At 44.4% G+C, this 24919-nt stretch overlaps 2 protein-coding genes and 1 long non-coding RNA gene across 3 annotated transcripts in view; 1 reads left to right on the top strand and 2 right to left on the bottom strand.

Annotated features, from left to right (window-relative positions):
* Window positions 1-24919, bottom strand: part of LOC6589476 (protein naked cuticle) — a 131952-nt gene that overhangs the window by 51211 nt on the left and 55822 nt on the right. The window contains exons 3-4 of the mRNA XM_026988428.1: window positions 11002-11096; window positions 1946-3432 (exon numbers count right to left, since the gene is read on the bottom strand). Coding sequence (XP_026844229.1) covers window positions 1946-2704 — 759 coding nt within the window. The 5' untranslated portion in view covers window positions 2705-3432; window positions 11002-11096. The remainder of the gene's footprint in view (window positions 1-1945; window positions 3433-11001; window positions 11097-24919) is intronic.
* On the bottom strand, window positions 513-1314 carry LOC6589474 (caltractin). Its single transcript, XM_002014884.2, has one exon. The coding sequence runs from the start codon at window positions 1254-1256 to the stop codon at window positions 714-716; it is 543 nt and encodes a 180-aa protein (XP_002014920.1). The 5' UTR covers window positions 1257-1314; the 3' UTR covers window positions 513-713.
* Window positions 22533-22910, top strand: LOC113565680. Its single transcript, XR_003408712.1, has 2 exons — window positions 22533-22619; window positions 22677-22910. It is a non-coding gene; the product is annotated as an uncharacterized LOC113565680 (long non-coding RNA).

Here is a 24919-nt window from a genome sequence, read left to right on the forward strand (position 1 = left end):
CCCGACTGGCGAGTGTCTTTGGGAGGCAGTCTAACAACTAAATGGAGCTAAATGTAACGCATAGCGTAAATAAAAACTCAAAAACGTTGCTACTGGAGAGACAGCTACAGAAACAGAGAGGATGAACCGCAGCACTCCTTTCCTGATGCTGCACAGAGCACCCACGCATGCCACCAAATTGCAGCCACAATTTGCTGCAACAAACTCGACTGAAAGTGGGCCAGGCAGCGGGCGGCAGGCGGCAGGCAGGAGGCCCTTTCCCCATGGAAAGGCATACATCAAATGTGTCAAAGAGATTTGTTATGCATGACGGGGACCTCCCAGAAAAAGGGACCAGGAAAAAAGAGGAACCCACAACGAAATGTGGCACACACCCAGATCTGAGAGGGGAGTGACGAGTGGGTGGGGGGCGTGTGGGGTTGTCATTTTTGTAATTGCACGGGGTGCACCGAGTTAATTGTGATAAATGTTGCCGTCTGATTGGAATGGGGCTCAAGAAAGGCAACACTCCGTGCATATATATTGCTTTGCTTTATTTAACCGAAGCATATCCAAACTTCCTCAAGAGCAACACAGTATATGGTGTCATCAGAGTGTCGACTGTCGATGATGTCCGAAGTGTGCGACTCGAAATGATGTGTAAATCAATTGTGTGTCCATTAACAACGTCGTTTCCCCAAACGCAAAGCAATATAGAATTCCATAAAGAGTAACTAGATCAGATGGGTTTTCTTGGTGAAGGCGAGGAACTCCTCGCGAGTCACCTCGCCGTCGCCACTGGTGTTGGCCTCGTCGATCATCTCCTGCAACTCCTCATCGTTGAGGTCCTCGCCGAGCTCCTTGGCCACACGCTTCAGATTGTCAAAAGTGCAGCGATTGGTGCGATCGTCATCGAAGAAGGCAAAGGCCTTCAGCATATCCTCCATGGTGTCCTTCTCGGCCATCTTGCGACGCATTAGATACAGGAAATCATTGAACGCAATTAGACCCGTCTTGTCCTTGTCGATCTCATCCATCATGCTCTTGATCTCCTCCTTCTTGGGCTCAAAGCCCAAGGCACGGATGGCCACACGCAGCTCCTTGACCTCGATAAAGCCGGTGCATTCGGTATCGAACAGATCGAAGGCCTTCTTAATGTCCTTCTTCTGTTCCAGCGATAGATCGAAGGTCGGCAGACGGACCTTCTTCGCTTTCTTGGCCTTGGACAACGATGCCGTCGACTGCATCAGTGTCGCGGTCGACACAACGCTATCCATTTCAATCAAATTCTAGTTCCTAATCTTTTCTGAAAATTCTATTATCGATTTGTCGTTGCTAATGTTATTTTGGAAAATTTTACAAAAATCAGTTTCGGAAAAATCTTTTTACCGAAAAAAAGTTTTCTCCGAGTTTTTGTTGTGAACGTAAGCACGATCAGAGCTCGACTGGGAAAATACGAATGTTTTCCTCAACTATCGGTCGGTTCCAGCACAAAAACCTACTCGATTGAAAAAAGTTATCGAATGAACAAAAACCTCGAAAATCGAGCTACCCGATTAGGATCGTTTTTCGTTTGGGAGATCTGGGAAACTTTCGTAGGAGTCTTTCCTATCTGGGAAACCCCATATACCTTCCTGTAAACAGCAATCAGAATTGAAGAGAAACTTGAACCCTCCATCGCTCCTGCCTTTACGTAGTTGTAGATCCCCCAAAGACCCGGAACCGGACCCGGACCCGAACCCGGAGAACTGTTACCCGCAAAAAGCTAGCTGTCAAGGTGGCAAGTGGCATGCGGCAAGCGGTGGCAGGTGTCAGTCGCGGGCACCTCTGTGCGTGAGTGTTCGTTCTACGTGCCGCGAACTGTTTGCTTATCCCATTTGCCTGCCTGTTGCAGGCACGCGCCACGTGCCACGTGGATGCTCATGATTACAATTACATAAAGTGGGATGGGGAGGAGAACACTCACCTGCAGGTCCACCAATGCTCCGGTTGCCGTGCCCGCGCCCATTCCCATTCCCATTTCGATGGCGGATCCGGGTAAAGTCAGCGATAATTTACGATTACGCTCGCGCTCCAGTCTCATGAGTATCTGTGCGTTCTGCTCGCACGAGTATGTGTGGGTCTTCCGGCGCCGCTCCAGACTGTACTCGAAGAGCGGCCTTGCGGCGGCATCCGGCTGCAGCTGGAGCTGTGCCTCGTCGCCGGCGTCGCAGCTGCACAGCGACTGATTGCTGCGTCCCTTGCTGCGCTTCAGCGATCCGCGATGGGAGGAGGCAGGCGTCACCCGCTGTTCGCTCACAAAATTGGAGAAGGTAACCACATTGTGATTGCTGTTGCTGTTGCCGCCGCTGCCGGGTGGCGCCACCAGAGAGCCATTGGCAGGGACTCCTCCGTCAGCCCCTTTTCGCTTCGATGGCGACACATAGAAGATATCATGCTCATCGAACTCCACACTGCGCTGAGTGCTTCCCAGGCCTCCTAAGCCTCCTACACCGCCGCCACTGCTGGCACCTCCGCCTCCCAGGGCTGTGGTGGCCGTGGCCGTGCTGCTGCTCGTGGTGCTTGCCGCACTGTTGCCGCCACTGCTCAGGTTGCAGCCGTGATCCGCCAGCGAGTGCAGCAGGGGGTGGGGGTGGGGATGCTGGCCCACTCCCCGCACCGAGAGCTGCTTGTGGAGCCGCGGAACGGAGGCGTCCAGGCCATTAGCTCGTCTTAGTTCTGTCATGTCTTGCAGCGGCAAGGAAAGTGTTGTCGTCTCTTACTCTTTCTCCGATTCTCACTCTGCTCTGGCGCTGGCGCTGGCTCTGGCTCTCGCTCTGGCTCTGAGCTTGTCTCTAGCGACTTGCCGCCATGTCACAGCTTATTGTCATCACTTGGGGCTGGCTCTTGGCTTGTCTCTCGTCTCGTTTTGTGTCGTCTCTCGCTCGGCTTTGGCCTCATGAAATATTCATGCCCCAACACTCGACCCGTCGCTGTCGCTCTCTCCGTCTCCGTCTCTGTCTCTCTCTAAATCCGACGCATCAGCATATCACTTTGTGTGCCGTCTTTGATTTCCACCGACTCCTCCTTCTGCCATTCGCTTTTCTGCAATATTTTTAATTTTAAATTTCGGCTCCACTTTGTGGGTCCCGGCATGGGGGTGGGGCAGGGCCTAAGCCGGCTAACGATTTCCTTATGTCAATACAGCAGATTCGCAATCCGATTTGCCGGCTAACTGTTTCGATTCGGTTCCTGGCAGCCTCCTCTTCAGCTGCTGCTGCTCCTGCTCCTGCTCCTGGCATCGATGTCGCCTCATTGCCAGCTTTCACGTCTCACATTCCCATTCGAGGGTGGTGTTTTTTTCCCCCCAGATGAGAGGCTTGTTTGCCCTGTTAATAGACTTGGCTTAGTCGATCCTGCTGGTGCTGCTCCTCCTCCTCCTCCTCCTCCTTCTGGTTGTTTGTTCTATAATAACTGCAAAGAGACACACAGAGAGAGAGAGAGTGGGAGATTAGGCTTAGGCGATATGTGTGTGTGTTGAAAAGTCTATTCTAAATTGATTTCATTGTTTGCTCCCCAGAGGGGGAGCCTGTAATAAATTAGGGTGTGAGTTATTTACTTATTTACCAAGGCGCAAATTCCCAAAGCAAGCCAAAGACAAGAAATAAAGTGTATCTGCTAATGGGAAAGCATGTAAGTACATCAATCAATCAATCAAACACTGACCTGAATATCAGTTTTTGATTTATCACAAGAAACAATTTAAATACTGAGGAAAGTACCTTGAACTAGATACAGAACTACAGCAAGATACAGAGGGCAAAAGGCAGGGGTTAGGGCACAATAATCCCAATAGAACAATTAGCCAATAATCTGTGACGCAGTTCTTGGTTTCCTTCTTCGTTCTTTGTTATTTGTTTCACGTCTGAATGCCGAATGAATCGACTTATCGCACTAGATTATCGAGAATCAAATAAGATTTATCGAACTAGAGTATCGCTAAGACCTATCGGTTTAAATTTAATATCGAAGATCGGTCAGGGTTGATATCGGGGTATCGATGAGGGTATTAGGTGATGGGATCGGTTAGGGTATTCAGGTATTGATAGCCAGTGCCTTCTGTACCACACTGTAACCTACATATATACATATACATGTACTCCCGTACGGCAGTAGCTTAAGCATAATGAAATTATACAAGGTGGGCCGCTCCCGCCACGTGCTCTCTTTTCGGGTTTTCTCTTTTCTCAGTACAATAGCAAACTTCGTTTTTATCTACCTCGCTTCAAACATGGCTTCAGACCGGGCTGTCAGTAGCGCTGAGCGTAAAATAAGACCCGAAAGAGAGTTAGCGGACCACCATGTATAGTTTCGTCATGAGCCTATGCAGTCGTTATCTCGTTTCTTTCTTTTTTTCGCCTTCTCTATCGCTCTTTCGATCTGTCGCGCTCTCGCTTACATTTAGGCACGGGCAATTCATCCCGCCTGCCCTTGAATTGTGTCTATAACTAGCACTCCCTTCTTGGTCTTCTCTTGCGAGTAGATCTTCAATCCCAAACCATCCTGAATCGAGCTACTCATCCAACAGACTCGCCGTGCTCTAGTCGGAAACCTTACCCGAATTTTTCGCTATCCTTTCGATTCTGTATTGCATTCTAAGCCATCCTCCATCCCATCCCCAACCACCAAACGCTACTCAGTAGCTCAACAATGACCCACATTTTTATGATGTGTTTTATGAAATTTAAGTCATTTGATTTAATCCATTTCCAAGCTGCAGATTGCTCTCAGCAATCCCAAAAAGGTTTTCTAATTATCCGCCAAACCTTCATCTGTCTGGGGTTTGTGCTCCATTGATTTTGCTTCCCCCCCGGCACGTGCTGGAAAAGTTATTGTTCTTTTGATATCTCATTCAATCGAAGTTTCAGTAGCCATGCCATGTGATTTTGTGTGGAAAGTCGAAACGCCGCCTTATGCTAGGCAACCGTTTATTTGTTCGGCATTTTGTTTTCTAATATTTCGATGTCAAAAACTTTTCGCATAATCGATGGCAACTTTTTAATAAGCAAAAGCCGGCGCGAAACGAAAACAAAACGCCAGAGAACAAATATAATAATCAAGCAAACAGCCAGCCAGCCATCCACCGCACTATGGTCCGAACGACCACTTTTGTTGGCCAAAATTAATAACTCCCGAACGGAACAAGATTTTTTCATTTAGTTTTTTGTATTGGATACATATAATCAATAAGAAATGGATTTAAGAAAAAAAATGGGTGTGGCACCGCCCCTCTTTTTAATAATGCATATTTAAATTTTTAGTTATAGTGAAAAAAAGTATTAAGCATATTTTATTTAAGAAAACGGCGTTGCACGACTAAAAAAAATTTTGATTTAAATAAAAATAAAATCTTTTAAAGGTTTCCGTAAATTATTGCCGAAATCCTTGTCTAGAAGCAAGGTTAACGCCTCGTTAAGTGAGATACATATGTGCCGGCTTTCCGACTGGGTCCTGTACAGCCTTACGAACTTAGTTAGCATATTTGGACATAAAGATAAATGTATTATAACAAAGGCTTGTGGCCAATCCACATATTTTCGTTCAAACATCTTTGAATTTTACCGGCATTTGTTCCGGTATGTTGCCAAACGGTAACAAATTTTCTTGCTGGTATCTTCAAAAGCTTTATTAATTTAATATGATATGTCGCCTTATGATCCGTTTTCAAATAATTGATAATTTTACCCTTCTCTGAATTCCATTCGGCAAACAAATCTGCATTTTCGAATTTGAGGTTATGCTCTATTAATGCAAATTCCAAGAATTGTGGTAAAAAGTGGCATTTCTAACTATATACATTTCAAAAAGAATTTATTAATCTACGACACAGAAAAGGTTTCAGGGTGGGACTAGGTAGGACTCACTTTGTACACCTTTTCAAAAATTACTTTTCATTACAAGTTGGCACATGTTGAAGGCCTCACTTTAACCTTCAATTACGAAGACATCAGAACTACTAGAGACAGTTAAAAACTCAAAACACGTAGTAAGAACCCGACAGATTAAGATTCATCAAAAAAATTTAATCACGTCTTGGCGTTTTTCAATTTTTGAGATATCTAAAGTGGTTATTAATTTGCCACTTTTTCCCTTCACGTGCTTTACTATAAAAACAGTTGGGTTGCACAGCTGATTTTGCGAATGTGGCGCCATCTATGGAAATTTCTGGTACGCAGATTTAATGGTCGATCTTTTTCTAATGCAGAGCGATCAAAACCAGGTTTCAGTTTTGACTTTGAAAAATTAGGTTTTGGCCAACAAAAGTGGTCGTTCGGACCATAGTGCACCGGAAGAAGGAATTTGTCCATGAAAATGAAACCAAAGAATGGAGCAGAGGCACGGCTTGGGGGTCGTGGCTCTAAGCTCCCTCTCTCTCTCTCTCCACGGAGTGCCTGCCATGTAATAATAACGTTAAAAGATAATGAGAAAAGCCAACAACAAGTGGAAGTTTCACCGATCAGTGGGGATATACAATATATATGTATGTATGGAGCGGCAGCAGCCACCAATGAGGAGTAACAAATAGGCAACCGAAAGGCAAAGTTTCAAGAGTCAAGACCGTTGCCATCGTGTGTGTGGGTGTGCGTTATGTATCTGAGGATATTTATCGCTTCTTAAGTATTTTTAAGAAGTTTTCCGCCCGCCAACTTTTGTGTGTGTGTGTGTGTGTGTTGTGTCGCCTGTCGACAGCGAACACACACCAGCAAACATTTTTATCTTGGGCATATTTCGAGTGGCACTTCACTTGTCACAAGTCTGCACGAGGGGCGGGTGGGGGAGTGGAGGTCGTTGTTCTCTCCAACATTCTTTTAGCCAAAAGTTTTTGAAGGCTTTAATCAACTTGTGCCGCCTAATGAGCGCCTGTAATGAGTTAATTGTTTTGCATTCTTTGGCAGTTCAGAAAACTGTTCGGCAGTACTCGGTTGCTGCATTGTTTCGAAAATATCTCAGAGATTACCAAAAAAAAGTGTTGAATGTGTATTAAGAGGGGGTTTATTTTGTTGGAAGTTGAATTTTAGGAATCATTTCCACATATGAGACGCAAACTACTTTGGTTTTGTTGTTGAGTTTTATGACTGGAGCTTCGTAATTAATTTTGACATTGATTTTGGTATTGGACTTTATTCGGGTCCCAAAAAGGGTTTTTACGTCCAGGTCGTAAAGAGCCAGGCCACCCTGTGCTCCGATAACTAGCCTAGAGCCCTCGGAAGGACAACGACATGCACAAATGAAAATCTAATTTAGAGCAACACGCACAAAGGAGCCAAAGGCATGGGGCAAGGGGGACAAAGAAGGGTATGGAGAGGGTGGCGGGTGGGTGGCTGAGAGTCTGAGAGACATCCACAAGTGATACATGGCGTGGCTGGCAGGCAGTAAAAGCTTTAGCTTTCCTTTCATTTGCGTTTAAAGACCTCAAAAAGGACTTCCGCCTGCAGTGGCCTACAAATTAACATGCCCCAATCTGAGACTGTCTCTCTGCGTGTGTGTGTGTGTGTGTGCGTGTGTGTGGGTGGCATGAGTTATGAGTAAAGCAGCTGCAGACTTAATGGAAAATACTCGACCCGGGCCAAGAGTTTTGGGTCGAAAGAGCACGCAAGGCGTAAATTAGAAGACAAGAAAAAAATAAACAGGAAATGAATGGTTTTCTTGGGAGACCGAAGATATAAATACCCTAAAGGATATTGACAGTCCTATGATAGCTCTAAGAAAAAGACTAAGTGGTTTAATTTTCAGGAAAAGAGGGTATTTCTGGCTAATGATTGTTCTTAGGAATTCTTTATATCCTCTAAATGATATAAGCACATCAAAATGTGCAATATCTGATGTTTTTTGTTAGAAATTTTGACCTGTTCTCTTCAGAACGAAGATAGAACTTACTATTCAACCGATAGGTGCTTTCATATGATATTGTATGTGATATATCCTTCTTGTACCCTAAGAAATTCACAAGGAGGACATATGCCTGGGAGATATACGAATAGTAGTTTATGGATACAGATTTATTTCCAAACATCTGCTAAAAATCCTAATACCTTCTCTGAAAGGGTATAAGAACCAAAATGTCCGCAGCGCCCACGTATTTGCTCATGTGTGTATCTGCGTGTGTGCGCGTGTGAGTGCCTCGTAATAAGTTGTTGTAATACTCGCGTAACTCATAAATTAGACACGATCTATTACGGGATGGATTTATATGCACGAGGAGCCAGAAACAGAGACAGAGACAAGGACAGCCGCAGGAGCAAGTACTCCAATGAAGAGATCACGATGGTACAGGGACTGGGACATGGACTGGGATTTGGTTTGGATGTGTAATTTTTAATTTTTGACACGTAGCGTTAACCAAAAGCCCCGAACATGTGTTCTTGACATTGTAAAGAGCCCCCCTCCCCTCGAACGGGACGCACCATGGGAGCGTAAAACGTATACGAGTATGTATAAATATATTTTAAAATTCCAATTGCCAAACGATGCGTCGTAGGAGGACGAGATCGTATGAGTTCTCTGGCGGGCGGGGCCATAAATACCATTTTGGAGTGTATACCCGCCCATAGGTGGCCCATAAAAATTTGTTTAACACGCACACACACACACGTACGCACACAGACACAGCCAGACATACGCATGCATACATGGGCAAATCAAATTTATTTTATTTCACTTTTTTTTTTCCATCTCTTTGGGCGCTGCTGTCGTTTTTATGACAGCGCAGCAAATTAATGAAATTTACGCAATAAATCATTTCAGCACGAAAAAAATCTACTTAGGAGAGAGAGAGATAGTAAAATGTGTTAAACAAATAAAATATAAAAAAAATATGCATATTGTATCTAAAAGGTTGTAAAGTTAAACAAACATTGTGACAGTCTAGAGAAAGAGGAAAAAAGTGAATAAAAAATGATATATTGTGGCGGCATGGATGGTTAGGTTTACCAGCTGGGATTTTGGTCTTAAATTTTCAAATTAACACTTGACAGTGCTCTCAATTCCAATTTAATTAATTCCATAATTTTTGCTATTTAGTTGTTTGTCACTGGCTTTGAATTGTACAAGAAACCAGCAAATAAATATGTTAAACGATTAAATAAACAAACATCTAAAACATGAGACATTTTGGCATGGAAAAAATAGTCAAATAATAGAAAATATATTCAAAAGTCAACAGGTGCTTAAAGAGTTGAAGGATTGTCAAAGTGCTACCTCAGCAATATTCTAGGAAAAATATAAAGTAACCCCCTTACGCCCACGCCCTTTTATACCCACCCTTTGCCCCTTCAAGGACGAAATTCAGGGCAAACATTTAATCAATTTCCACAAATTTTCGCCACATTTCGCCTTATTAGAGAATATATATATTTCCCAGTCAGTTGGATTTGGCTAAGCTGCCACATTTATTAAAAGCAAAACTTTCGCAGCCTCGACATTCCCTTGCCCCTTGCCCCCCGCCCCCCTCCTCCGATTCAGCCTCTGGCCATTTAGCAATCCCATTCGCAACTCATATTTTTCGACTTGGCCCCAAAGTGCGTTGACTGCACTTTTGGCGCTCGCATAAAACTTTTTCGAGAGCACAGACCCCCCTACCCACATTCCCCCACAGTGTCATCTGGCTTTGTGAATCCCCCCCCCCCATTTCTAACTTCCTTGCAGCACATCCCCCATATCTCTCTCTCACTTTCTCGTCTGTAATTCTGCTTGCATCCGCTTCTGAAAAGTTACGCTGCATCCAAAAATTCAAGTGGTTGGACCAAAGGCTTTTAGCTGACTTAACACCCGGCAATACTCACACAGATACTAACACACACACACTCTAATATATTGCTGTAGTGCTTCCTGCCCTTCCATTCGCTTCACTTCCCCCCCTTTTTTAGTGGCCTCATAAAGCCCGAGCTTAAGCATGACCCCCCCTTCCCTTTCCCCGTGCCACGACTGGTGAAAGAAAGGGTTTCCTGCTTTTCGGCTAAAAATTTGCAAAAAGTCGCGCTTGAAAATTGTGCGTACATATACTCGTACATATATAATTGTATATGTGTGTGTGTATGACATGTATTTCAGGGGAGTGTGTGTGTGTGTACTTGGGACAAACAAAAGAGAAAATACAAAAAAAAAAGATGTTGTCGAGGATCTGGACAATGCGATACCCATTTCTCAGTGGTCCTCTGGGGTTTTCTTGATTATACATCTTAAAAACTACCAGATCGGAGGGTTTTCTACTTAAAGATGTCGGATAAAACGCACTCTGTGAGCACTGTTCACCGATACCCTACCATATTTTCCTTTGGAAATGTGAGTATAAGATCTGAGATCTGAGCATTGATAATGGTACAGTAGTGGATATCGGATGACCTTATCATCATCATTATGGAAATAAGTATTGAGATCCTTCTTAATTTACATTGGAGGTTCGATTCTCCGATATATAAACGGATATGATATGGCAGGTATGGACTCCGAAACACCTCCTCTTACAGTATTTTCCCTAAATCCAGCCTACCCCTGTGTTCCCATCTGAGTACAGGGTATGCTGGCAAAAAAAACCCTGCGCAATGCCGCGCGTGACTTAAAATAAAGAAATAACTTACAGAATAGTTCAAGTCAAACAATGCGCGACGTTTGCTCGAAGAATTTAACATGGATACGCTCTGGAAACTTCCCACCATTTCCCTATATATATTCTATGTACAGCTTTCGCTGTGGGCGTGGCTTTGGCTTCACCGGCAGTACGCGAGGTCCGGTCCGAGTTTTGCATGTTTTTGCCCTGACCCTTTTCTCCGAGTTTCTCTCCCTCTCTCTCTCTCTGTCTCTCTCTCGGACAGTCAGCAGCAAAAGTTTAGCACTTAATTTTTTCTTTTATTTTTTTTGTCATTTTCTTGGGGCTTGTGGCTGGGGCTTAGAGAGGAGGGTCAATCTTTGGGTCTCTTTGTTAGGTATTATTATTTTTATTTATGGTCAAACGCATTTCGACTGCATTCTGACTTATTTACGTACCTTCTGCGTCCTGTCGCTCTGTCGCTTTATCGCCGAGTCCTGGCCGAAAGTGACTGTGAAATCAGCTTGAGTTGGATTCGAGCTCCCAGTGAGATCTGTAATGGAAAAAGGAGGTAATCCGTTAATGATTTGTTTTATTTTTTGTTTTCTTGGAAGGGGACTTAGAGAAGAATATAAAGGTATGCTTTTATTCTTAATATTATGTTATTTTCTAAAAATGAGAAATTTTGACGCTGGTGCTTAGAGTTTTCCAGCGAATATACAAATATATAGAGCACATGACATGTTTGAAATGGAAGACTTCCCCCATTCAATCGTTTCCTTTTGTCAGGTTTACGATCCCGATATTAGTCAATAAATTCGTTAAATAATAGCCATTGGTGCAGTGGGATCTGGAATACATATTATACCGCAAATATGTATGCTTACGCGCGGCAGCGGCCGTTCTTTCGCCTCTCTATCCACCTTCCTCGTTCTTGCCGTTCCCTCGCGCTCAATTTGTCGTTCGTTCTCGGCTTAACTGCAGCTCAAACTTCTCAAGCGCTCTGCTTCTTTCGCTCTTTGGTGTTGTCTCGCTTTCGTTAGGGCTCGGACAATTCGGGGCAACAACATCCATGTAATATATACATATTGCTTAGATGATAGTGTATTGATATTATTAAATCGTTGTGGGCTGGTGCGTCTAACTTCATGGCTTGATCTCGGCTGACTTCTGCTACTGTCGCTGAAAGTTATGTACGTCTGGCTGCAGCGAGTCTCTTTTCCGATTTCTTTTGTTGTTGCTCTCCTTCTCTGCTGTGCTCTAATTCTGCCGCTGCAGCTTATCTGCTGTTGGTCTGCTATATATCTCGCTCTGCTGTTACTGCTGTTTCTCTTCTCTTTGTGTGCTGTTGATCTGCTGTTACTGCTACTGTTCTGCTCTTGCTCTGCTGTTAGTCTGCTCGTTGTCTGCTGATGATCTGCTGTTATTGCTGTTAATTCTGTTTCTCTTCTGTTCGACTGCTGTTACTGCTACTGTTCTGCTTTTGCTCTGGTGTTACTCTTCTGTTACTCTGCTGATACTCCGTTGCTGATCTGCTGTTACTGCTGTTGATCTGCTCTTGCTCTGCTGTTACTGCTACTGCTCAGCTCTTGCTCTGCTCGTTCGCTACTGTTGATCTGCTCTTGCTCTGCTGTTTGTCTGTTTTTACTCTGTTGTTAATCTGCTGTTACAGCCGTTGCTCTGCTGTTACTGCTGTTGATCTACTGTTAATCTGTTGCTGATCTGCTGCTATTGCTGTTCCGCATGCAGGAATCCCTCGGTCTGCATATAACAACAAACTGTGCATATTATTTAAACCCGCTCGACTTTTTGCTTAAATCAAACCTTAATAACTAGTGAACAAGCTCATTAGAATTCCACCTTTCACCAACTGAATTCAACCATCCATACTAATAAACATGTTCTACCAATATTCCAAAGTAGTTCCATCGTTGAAACCGTCGCATTGACTTTATACAATTTAAACAATAAATGTTTGCACATTTCTAGACATGTCGAACTAGCAATTATAAATATTTGCCATCATTCATTTCAATAGCCTCAATATTTGCACAAAATTCAATAACTTCAATCCCGCTTTGAATGATATTTTGTCATTTTAATTCATACCTGGATATTTTTCAATATTTCTCAAATATTCCCTTGCCATTTGCACTAATTAATTTACTTATTTTATTTGATTCCAGCTTTGACTGCTCCTTCAATCGTAAATTCGACAACAAATTGCTTAGATAGCTGGATAAATTTGTGGGAAATTTAATTTAAACAAATTTCTGGTTGATACGAGTATAACTTTTGGCTGTGCTGCTGCTATGCTGTTGCATATTTGCATAATATTAATTTGCATAATTATGTTGGCCATAAAGAAATCCTCTGGCCAATAACAATTATGAAAAGCCGCACAAACACAGCACAAATGCATTTACCACACCACATAGCACAGAGCTCACACACACACACACACACACACACACACACGCTGTCATAACTAACACAAACTTATTTATCCCCAGGGTCCGATTTATATTACTTCCCCGTTAGCCGCCATGAAGGCGTCCGTCGTCCGGCGTCCACTCTGGCCCCCTCCATGCCCTCCATGCATTCTGGAGGAGTACTCCAAGGTCTGCCACTGCCACTGGCTCTCGTTCTCGTACTCGTTCTAGTTCTGTAAATTTATCAGTGTCAAATATATAATAGCGCGCCCGTTTTCGCTTTTAATAATTTCCCCTGCCGAGGCGAGCATTTGGAGCGGAAATTGCCGAGCAGCTTCGAATGGGTTCTGGGTCTGGATTCTGGGGACTTGAAACAATGGACAGGCTCTCTCTTCAGCTGCAAGCGCTGCAGGACAGTGCCTCCGCTATCCTCCATATACCTCCAAGTAGAGTGCTCCATCTAAATTATTTCAATTGCAAAAGGTCCAGCGGGGAGACACGCTTTTTTGTTGGTTTCTACATCAAAGGCGTCATTAATTTAATTGAATTTTGTTTTTGCAGTTGAGCCTTGGTTTCCTTTCCTTTCGGTATCCTTGCGATTGGACTGGATTGAATTTGTTTGTTTTACATGCACAATTTGCAGGCGGCTCTCCGGCCCTCCGTCCCTCCGCCTCTCCCTCTCTCTGTGTCGTCTCTCTTTGACATTTGGTGAAACAAATTAAATTACCTTTTGCTGGAAAAAAATTATTATTCGCTAATGGAAAAACGAATTGAATTGGATTGGCCAACGTTAATGCCATGTTGAGGGCATTAATTGAACGCTTGACAAAGTGAGGAGATGTTTTTCCGGCGGGCAACTAAAATAGTTTTCCATCCATTAAGATTTCATAACGTGGTCCTGGCAGCGGCAAAAACTTTCGACATAAATTCGGGAACCTGGCTCTCATAAATATTACCCACTTACATCGATAAGGACGGCCGAGGATGGCAGCATAAAATATGCAGCGAGAGCCGAAACTTTTTTGTTTTTCCTCTCCTCTCCTTTTTTTTGTTTTTTTTTTGGTGAGCTATTGACTAAATACTTTGGCAAATTCATAAATTTAAGCACATCGTTGTAGCATAAATATTTAAAAAATGCCGAAAAATATATATAATAACGAAAAATGCTGAAGAGGAAAATTGAGTTGAAAAGTTCTCGTGCCGCATCCTCTATTTGGGGCACGGGGCAAGGAACTTTATTGGCTTGATTTTTTGAACATCATAAAAGTGAGCCGAAAAGGAAGAGCGGGACATCTGCTTTCTTATTCATGGGGATTGCTCATCAAAGCCTACTTAATGCCCAATATTGGCCATGGCTTAAACAGTTTTGACCATTTCATGAGGCCGGCCCCGAAAACTTTGTCAGGGCAAAAACTTTTGGCCCACTGGCCTGCCTTCTACGTTCTTGGATTTTTATTTTTTTCCTCCTTTGGGGGGATATTTATAAGGCTGCCACGTGGATATTGATATTGAATAGCGGTGGGCTCTGTGGAAATTCTGGCATTAATATGCGGCGTTGAACCCGCCATCGACTGGGAAAGGTGAGACAATTAGGCAGGGGGAGGAGGCCCTAAATGGGCCATGTCCTGTCTGAGGTGTTGTTTGGCTCCATTATCAGACACACACACACACACACACACCACCGCCGAAGGAGGAGGAGGAGCATTAGGCTTTAATAAGCCAATAAGTTTGCTCTCCGGTACGCCAGGCAGTGCTCAGGATATCCTCATTCTCCCATCCCGATGCCAGTGAGTGCATTAATATTTATGTTTTTATAACAGTCGGTGGATCCAGTCGAGTGGTTTTCCTCGGCAGTCTGGCCTGTCTGTCCATGCGTGCGTTATAAATAAAATTAAATGTATCTCTTAAGTTGAATATCCTCTGATCCCAATCCTCTACTCGTTCGGTGTCGATAATTCGACTTGGTTTTTGGATAATGAGATACTCCTTGAGCGGAGCAGGAGGAGGAGCAGCTTAATGATGCAGTCGTTAGCCCAAGGGTTGCTCCTGGGGATGGCTGGATGAGAAGTAATGTCTTATGACCGTAGCTGTAATTAGGTTCTGGGCATAACTAAGCATAATGCGGGATGCTATCACTTACGTGAGAGACGCGTTATCGCCAGACGACTTTGAAGGGGAATATGCAGAAAAATAAACCCAGGAATGAACACAAGAAATCCCCAGAAAAGGGCTTTACCCAACGCTCTTTTGCTTACCATTCAAATTCCTGCGGTTTAATCCACTCGAAATTCTTACAAGTTTCGTTCCTAAGACTAAAAACTAAATTTGAAGTTTATGTACTTCGACTTTGCTAACTAGCTAAAATAGTTCCCCATGCACACTCTACACACCACAATCTCTACTCCACCCACACTCCTGCCACTCCCAGCCAAGATTATGGCCCTTCTAAGTATGCAACACTTTTGGCGCAAGTTTCCTTCTGCTCTTCTGCTCCTTCTATGATATTCTGGCACCTTATCTATACGAGTGTGTGTGTGTGTGTGTGTGTGCTGGGAGCCAACAGCTTTATCAAACATTTTTGTGTTACAGGCACGCGACTGAAATAAAAATAATGATCAACTGAAGCATAGTGTACTCTCGTACGAGAGGGGAAACACCGGGGGCAAGATATTCGGGAATATCCGTGGGAGAACAACAGAGAGAGACAGAGAGAGAGCTATAATAACAAGAACAACCTCAACAGTTCAAAGAATTAACTCACATGCCTGGCATAATAAACATAACGTCTTTTGCCTTGGCTTTTCCATTTTCTCTTTTGTTTTTTTGCTCCGCTTTTCCCCATTTCCCCACCATTTGGTGGTGTATTTTTGTGTTTTTTTTTTTGTGTGTTTTCGTCTCTGCTGGCACTGCTGCTGCTTTATGTTTACTTATCCGCCTCTGTAGGCGGCTTTTGTTGCCTTTACTGTTGGCTGTTCTTCTTGGCTGCCTTTCTGCCTTTCATTTGGGGGGGCCTGGTTAACACGCCGCGAGCCATGAGCCCTGGGAGCCCCGAGAGCAAACGAGAACAGGCCGGGCAAACATGCTGGAAAATGGCATAAGCTTGTAGCCTTTCGGCCTTGGTAGGTGGCTGCCTCGCATTGCTATCCAAGAGCAATGCACAAACAACATAATTAGTGGAGAGCACCGGCACGGGCACGGGCAGGGGAGTAGAATGAGATTTTCTTCAAAGACTTCTGCTAATTGAAGCTGCGAGTCGAACAGCAATTAAATTAATTTATTCCGAATTACTTTCTTCAAGCCGTGTGTGTGTGTGTGTGTGTGTGTGCTTGTATCCCATCCCGTATCTCGAAAATTATGACTTAATGCATCTGAAGACGTTCGGGGCTCCCAATGCTGCCGCCAGAGCTGGAAAATTAATTTCCCAAGTGCATTATTTAGCGCACGGGAATGAGGCAGGGCGCAGCATTTCCCAGCTGCTGCCACTGCTGCTCCTTCTGCCCCACAGCGCATAAATCGGCGTAATGGCAAATTGTAGCCCAAAAAAAAAAAAAAAAACGAGAAGAAAAAAACAGAAAAACAGAAAAAAGTCGACTATAATGCGAGTTTGATGAAAAATGAAAGCCCGCCCAGAAATGTTGAGCGTTCTACTTTTATGGTTAACGAAAATCAAATCGGGGAAAGCCTTGGAGAGGAGGTAACAAAGCAGGTGGAGGAGAGGGTAATCTTGGGAAAGGGAAAATTAAATTGAAGAATTTAAGGGCACATTACAGACTTTGATTGGGAAAGGAGGATCTTCCCTTCGATCCATTCGCAGCAAAAGTCGGAACCCCCGCCCTATCATCCATCATATATCGTATATCGTATATGGTATAGTATTTCCACCCAGCATGCAGTGGAAAAAGAGTAACTTTAATGCTCATTTAGCTGCAGGCTTTAAAAAAGGTTCTCAAAGTCCCTGACAGCCGCCGGATTGCCCCTCGTCTGTCCCGTCTGTCCCGTCCGTCTGTCTATCTGTCGCATTGTTGGCCTTTTTTCCGGCCTCTTTGTATCCGTCTGAATGTGGCAGCCATTATGGCGCACAGAGAGGAGACTCGAGAGTCTAGATGGAGACAGCGACAGCGACAGAGACAGAGATACATGCTCCACTTACTCCCGACTCTTGGCAGGCTCATAAAATTTTATGATTTCGATCAACTCGAGTGCGGAAATTATTAAGAGTCGAATCTGTTTCAACATCCTGCCACTCCACTGTCTCTGGTAGGCTCTCTCCTCCACATATATCTGTGTGTGTGTATGTATCTGTGGCTATAAATATGTGTGTGTGTGTGTGTGTGTGTGTGCATGTGGTATACATAATTTCATATGGCAGCTGCCAGAAGGCAAAGTGCAACCCACAGACAGGGACAACGGGGAGACAGGGAGACAGGGACTCGGGATCTGCGCGTAAAGTGCGCGGCATATAAACTTCATTGCCGCCAAAAGTCCCTCCCACACGTGGAGCGGGGAGCGGGGAGTGGGGAGCGGGGAGCATGGAGCGTGGAGCGTGGAGAGTGCCTGCCATTTTAATTTATATTGTAGCCATGTTAAAGTTCAGCAATAATAAAAGAACACACACAGAAAAAAAAGGTGAAAACCTTGCATGTGTTTTCCTTCAGTTTTCCCACTGTTTCCATCCGCTTTCCCCCCCGCCAGCGATTTTCCTGTAAAGTGCGTTTTTATCTGTTTGGCAGCTGGGAAAATGGCAAGTGGGGGAAAACGGGAAACGGGAGTCCAGGTGAAACTTTTTGCCAATTTCTTGGAGATCCTGGCCACATTTTACGGGGTGGGGGGGTGGTATGCCGCTTTCGGTATGCCACGTATGTATATATTTTGTACATCTCTTGGAGTTGTTGTTGCTGCTCAAATCAGACAAAACAAATTAGATGCCTCGGCGGTGTGCCTGCTTGACTGGATTTTCACACTGGAAAAATTACTAATAATAAATTGTCAAGCGCGTGAGGCCGAGCGATGCCTGCTCAGGCGGAAAACCAAACAGCTTTCCCACCCTCTTTCCACCACCTTTTATTCAGTATTTTTAAACCCTTGTCCCTGTCGGACAGAGCAACCCCTTTGCAACATTTAGTGGAAATGACCGCAAAAGTTATTTTTAAAATCATTTTCCAGCCAGCAAACACACACACGCTCACGCACACACGCACGCAGGGAGAAAGTTTTTGGGTGAAAGATAAGCGAAGGAGCAGCTGTAAAAAGCACATAAACATGCGTGTCGGGGCAACGTTGGGGGTTGGGGGTGGGGGTGGGGGGCGGTCCATTCTGGTCTTCTGGGGTTAGGATCGGGTCAGTGGAAACCACAACCATGCCTCCCTCTTCTTCTGCCCCACATTTTGTGTACTTTTCACTTTTACTGAAGCTCTTGTTTCCTTTTTTTTTTTGGGGTACTTTGAAGCTACTTAAGCCGTTTTGAATTTTTTATGAGCCCCTTCCTCTCTGGTCATAATGTTTTTTCGTGTATATTGATATAAATGTTCATATACGCTCAGGTGTACGCGTCCAAACGGTGGACGGGATGTCATGAAGGGGCAGAAAGGATGAAAGGATGTGTGCGGATAAAGCTGGAGACAGTGGGTGACCTCTGCCATCAGGGGATAAGTTTTCGACTCGAAAGGTTCATCAAGGGTTCATCATATGAAAACGACAAGTGTCCCCCTTTTTCGACTTAAATTTCAACCAATATTTATGTGAAAACCCACTTAAATTTTTCAAATAGGCTTTTATTCTATACTAGATGTATTTTTTGTGGTAATAATTTTTAAAATTAATTTCTAGGGAGATTAAAAGATTTACACCTTTAAAAATCATTTAAAAACTGTCCAAAATATATTACAATTCCTCAAACACTTTCCCTCATCCCAAAGCCCAACTTTGAGAGCTCTAAAGACTCGTCTACTCCTTCGATGATGATTGCTTCAGTTGGGACTATCTTCTGTTCGATTTGGTAAAAGTTGTGCATGCCTTTCATGTTTGATAAATTGAATTGTTTATCGCCGGAGCTGAAAGCTTTTATGCCCCCCTCACCTGTCAGTCAGTCAGGTGCCTGATATTCCATATATCAAGCCGTACTCGTATGGCATCATTCTGTATTCATAATGTTTGGTTTACATCTTATGAGTGGAATGGAATGGAATGCATTATTGATTGACTTTGTCGCCAAGAGCACGCACTCGTTGATGCTCCCCAGGGCTCTATGATTTCCATAGTTTTTTCCTGAAATTTCCATACATTTTCTTTGCCAGACATACATCAATGGCTGTTTACACGGTATCCCAGTGTCCTTCCTCTGTAGCAATCTCTGTTGTGTGTGTGTGTTTCTCTATTTTCTTCTGGTTTTTCCAACATTTCATAAATATTTTAATATTTTTGCTATTTATTTTGGACATGTCCTCGTTTCATTTGGCGTTCGTTTTGACTTATGCATTGTTTCGCACATTTGGCGCGTCGATTTATTTACAGCGTCCATAAATTTGCAGGATGTAGGATGCGGGATGGGATGGGTCTTGTGGCAGGACCCTGTCACGTGTTGCATCACCCACACAGAACCGCACAGCAGAGCACAGCAGAGCAGAGCACAGCAGTTGGCATATTATTCATTTTTATTATATTTTGTCGCCTTAACGACCATAAATTGCATTAAAAATGTTGTCATTGAATATGCTTTCGCACCGTACACTCAACCCGTAATGGTCGAGGTGAGGTTCTAGCCACGGCCAGTGCCACTGCCACTGCCATTGCCGTGTAATTTATAGCCCAAAAGAAATTTAAATGCAAAAAAACATACACAAAAGATTGCAAAACCCATCAGAGAACATCAGCGATGACAGCGAAATATGTTCCGAAATTCATCCGTGAAATATTTAAAATTCATTCTCCCCATTGGGGTTTCGAGTGTCGCGGCATCTTAGGTTTCGATTTTTTATGGCCTGGCGAATGCTAATGGTCGGCCGGAATTGAATAAGGGACACGGCCAAGGATAAGGGAGCTAAGTCAAGGCAATCCCCACATGTCCTTTGAAATGCGTATGCGACAGACATCACAAATATTTTGCGAATGTTTTTTAAGCTGAAATGCCAAAAAGTTGTTGGCCAACAGCCAGAATGAGGGATGAAGACGCTTGGCGTCTGCTTAGAGGCATCAACAAAAAAATGTGTAACTTAACCCGCATCAGGAATTTGTCACGATTTGTAGTCATCGTCATCGTTCCACCCCCACCCCTCTCTCTCTCTATCTCCTGTCCTGTCTCTTTGCCCACCGCCACCCCATTTGTTTGCCATGAAAAATGACCAAATCCAACGTTGCGTATACGTAATGCTCTCCGCTGTTTCGCAGGGCATGGGGGGGGGGGGAAGGCTCTCTCTCCCTTGTGACAATTGTGTGGTTAGATTTTTTCGTGGGCCCCCCCCTTCATCACTTGACGCTTTCAGCGTCTGAGACTCTTTCACACATCGTTTGTCACATTGTTCCCGAGGATTTCTTCTCCCTCACTGAGATCTTTGATGCCGCTGCTGCTGCCAGAGTTGCCATCGCCGATGTTGCTATTATTGTTGCCTCTGGCAATACCATTACTATTTGCTATTGTCACTGTTTTGTTTGTTGTTTGATATTTGTTGTAATTTTTCATCTCCCGTAGCTGCTGCTTTTTGCACATTAGTGCGGGGCGTGTCGTGTGTAATCAATTCTCGAGGAATACAACAGACAGACAGCCAGAGGGACACCTTTCTGTTCGAGGCAGCAGGTGTGCAGAGAGTAAAGAGTTTTGATTGCTAGATTTTTCGGGGGCGGGCACTCTTCGGGGTGCCTCTTAAAGCTTTTAAAGTTCTCCATTGTGACGCGGAAAACTTGTCGAAAAACTCATTTATGCACGACTGTGCTCGACAATCTTCTGCTGGGGGAAATTAAAATTTTACAAATTTAATTACAAGCCAAAACTTTATTCCTGCATTTGTAAGGCGGAAAACGCGCGAATCAGTTTGCATATATTTCACGGCGCACAGTGCGTATGATTGACATTAAAACATTAATTATGCAAAACGCAGTGGAACTTTTGCTGTTGTTGTTGTTGTTGTTGAAGTGTATTTGTTGTTAGGCAGTCTATTCAGAGGCTCTACTCTGCACTCTTTGTTTTTGCAACTTCCTTGCTGTCTTTGTCGCTCACGCTTTCTACGCAAACTTTGAGCCTTGGCCCACATGTCGTGTGCGCAATGTCAGCAATGCCTGGCAGCGGAGCGGCTCTGGCAACGAAAGTCAAGTTTTTAATTGTTTTCGCGAATTGATTTAAAGCAGCTTGTTGCCCCAGCAACAACTTGTTCAACTCCAGAGCTCTCCCTGAACTTCATTAATATGGCAGTTGTATCCACTCCCCGCCCGTCCCAACCCATCCCTTTGGCAATCCCTTATCCATTGCCTGCTAAATGGCCTCGTCCTGCAATCAACAAGAACTGGCGGAGAGCAGAGCTGGCAGATACGCGACAGCAGCTGATGAAAAGCATGATTGACAAGCAGCCCAGCGCCAGAGACGGAGACGGAGACCTCCAGCCCACAGGGAGAGAGACCGGCAGGGCATTAAGACACAAACTCTTTGCCGGCTCACTTGGGCATATTTTATTTATGAGCCAAAGAACAAGGACTAAGGGACTAAGGACCTGGCTGAAGGACCAAGCTGATTGCGGCCGCCCTGCTCCTGCGAGTTTCAATTAAATGCACAGATTTTTCAGCCGCTTTCCTGCCAATGCCCGCCCTTCCCGCTCCACCGCCCTGCCGCCCTTCCACTCTGTAGCCGTTTTTAATTATATTTTCGGAAAAACCTTGTCTGTCTACCGGGGCCGAGGGCGTAGGCTTCTGTTACATTGGGCGTGGCATTTAATTGTCGACACAAGAGCGAAATAATTTTCATATCAGCTTTCAGTTGTTTGTTTCGCTCTTTGCCCAATCGAGCGGGCGAGTGAGCGCCGCCTCTAGGGAACGGCTGGGCCAGGCTCCAGAATAAGTTTCTTATAAACGAGGGGACAGTAGGACAGTAGTTCTGCCTACCGCTTAATTAGAGGCCAAAGAGAACTGAAATTGATGTGCCCTCGGGCTGGATTTGGTAATGGTTTCTCAGGTGCTCGTTAATGAATACTAAATCTCAGCATTTGAGCTGATTTTCGTATAGCCTTAAGTATAGGTAAGCCCTACTTTTGTGGCCCAGTACTTTCGCTGAGGGAGTATTTATCTTGTAGAAGACCAAGGGGGTTAAGGTCCCAGGCCAGCAGGGGCTGTTGGTCTCATCCGAGGGACTGTCGCCGCTGCCATTGAGCTCCTGTGGAGGTGTCCAACAGCCACTGTGGAAGGGAAACTCTTATAAGTCTGAAAGTTCCATCGGAGCTCGAAGAATATCGGTTCTCGGTTCCGGACTCGACTTTGAATCGGTTTGTTCCGCTTTGATTCCCTTTCCAGAACTAATGAAACTATTCTGTGCACTGCAATTCCTACTACACTTCCTGTTTGAAACCCGAAGGAAACAGTCCACTAATCCGCAACGTGAATGAAGTTAATTTCCATGGTAGGCCTCATCTTGGCCTTGTCTGGGGCTGCTTTGGGCCTAAGACATAGTAAGTTTAACGAGAGAAAGCGTGCCTCGCAATGTACTACTGATGTATCTTTTCTAGAAATCTGTGGTCAAGAGCCAGCCAACAGCGGCCGTTGCCGTGCCTTAATAGAATCTTATACCTATTATTCCGACACGAACGAGTGTGCATTGTTCGATTACGGCGGATGCGAGGGGAACGAGAATCGTTTCATGAGGAAAGCGGAATGCGAGTCAAAATGCAGAGAATAATTCATTGTTTTTTATTCTTAGTTCATCAAAAGTTGTACGAATAAACGGATATTCAATTGATAAATGGTTCCGGATTCGGTTCAGAACTAATGTAATTATGGTTATTCCTCATAGATCTACTTCAGACAAGTCGCTCCACATCACCTGAAACACAAAGTCCACTAATCCGCAACGAGTATGAAGTTAATTTCCATCGTAGGCATTATCTTTGCCTTGTCTGGGGTTGCTATTGGGCTCAAGAATCGTGAGTGAAATGAAATGAACGCAATGAAATATTGATGTATCTGCTTTGGCTGTCCTTTGTAGGGATCTGTGGTCAAAAATCGGCCCACTTCGGTTACTGCAGTGGCTATACGAAAGGATTTACCTATTATCCCGAGACGAACGAGTGCAAAATGTTCGTTTACGGCCGATGTGCTGGGAACAAAAATCGTTTCAAGGATAAAGCGGTCTGCGAGGCAAAGTGCAAGGAATAATAAATATTCAGAGTTGTACGAATAAGTGGATATTCAATGGAAAAATGGTACAGGCTGCTGAAGGTGTTAGGCTCTTTTGGTCATGGTTTCTCGGTTCTGGACACGGTCTGATTTCCTTTCCAGAGCTAATGAAATTATTCCGCGCAACAGAGTTCTTACTCCGCAAAGGTCTAATTCTTAGGGGGCTGGGATCTAGAGAGTGCTCTTGTACGGTAATTTCCTGGGTCAAAGCTAAGATGTATCTTTGAAGCGTATCATATATTATAGTCCCACAAATAGTGCAGCAACACAATCGAGAGTGGTGATCCTCTGGTCACATTTGTGACTCTATTGCCTCGACTCTCGCTCCTCCCGAGCTCTTCTCCTGGGCAATCTCTAAACGATTCATTTATGGGTTCTGAATCTAGTCAGATTCTCTAGTGAAACTCCGAGTGCTAAACTACCCCATGCCCATCATGGGGCTGGCTTTCCATCATTTAACCGACATCAATTTCCATCCGATGGCTGTGCTTTTACAAATCTCTTACAATCCCTCAATTAGCTCAATTAAGTTGACAAATTCGCAGCCCCTCACACACTCGCTGGCTCTCGCCCTACCCCCCTCCCCTCCCCCAGCAAGGGGGATGTGGATGACATCTGACCTCAATGTCGTGGAGCAGCAAAAAGTTACTTTTTGGCCTTTTATAGTGGACCCTTTGGCAGGGCAGGGGCCGCTGGCACTTTTCGATTGGCCGAAAAATGGAAATTGTGTAAGCATTTTGGAGAGCATGAAATATTCATAGGCTGAAAATTAAAATTTCATAAGGTAAATGAAACAAGGGAAAGACATTTAACGTTCTCCATTCAAATTTTAATAAACTCAATTATGCAACAATTCTGTCGCTCCCCCTTCCCCTGGCCACGCCCCTGACCAAGGCTTGACAACATTTTGCGGCAAATGTATGCACAAAGAGAGAGAGGGGGAAAGTGGAAATCAATTTCTCTTTTCCATGCACTTTGCTGATTTCAATTAAAAAAGCGGACAACTGAAGTTGTTTTCCCTGATCCTGTCCTGCTCCTGTCCCGCCTCGGCATCCTGCCAGCCCGCAGTCCAATCAAAGTGTCAAAAAAGTTAATGCCGTCGGCTCTGGCCCTGGCCCTGGCCCCAACCCTTTTGTGTGGATCTCGACTCGATGGCCACTTAAGCTGCCACATGAAATATAAAATGAAACAAAAATCAACCGAGCGAGGAATGAGGAATGACTGCGACTGCGACTGCAGCTCCAACTGTCATCAGGCCACTAGATGTCTACTTGTTACAGGTACCCTTCAAACGAGAAAGGGTCCAGCGACTTGCGGAAGATCTTTGCCTTCAAGAGGAGCCTCCTTCCGACCTACAGAACTCTGCAGAACTCTTCGAGATTTGTCCTGTTTTACAGATTCCCTACTTTGATATATTCCCTCATCTGTCTCCTATAGAAAAGATCTTCAGGACTACCTATAAGTTGGGCCTCCCCATCGCATGCCTTCCTTCTTTGAGCGGCAGCCATTTTGTGATAAATTTTACAAAATTTCCGAGTGTTGTTTCCTGTTTAGCACCACTTCAGTGATTATATGA

This window comes from Drosophila persimilis, unplaced genomic scaffold (genome assembly GCF_003286085.1).
Source record: "Drosophila persimilis strain 14011-0111.01,24,50 unplaced genomic scaffold, DperRS2 tig00000191-arrow-pilon, whole genome shotgun sequence".
In the NCBI taxonomy this organism is placed as follows: domain Eukaryota; kingdom Metazoa; phylum Arthropoda; class Insecta; order Diptera; family Drosophilidae; genus Drosophila; species Drosophila persimilis.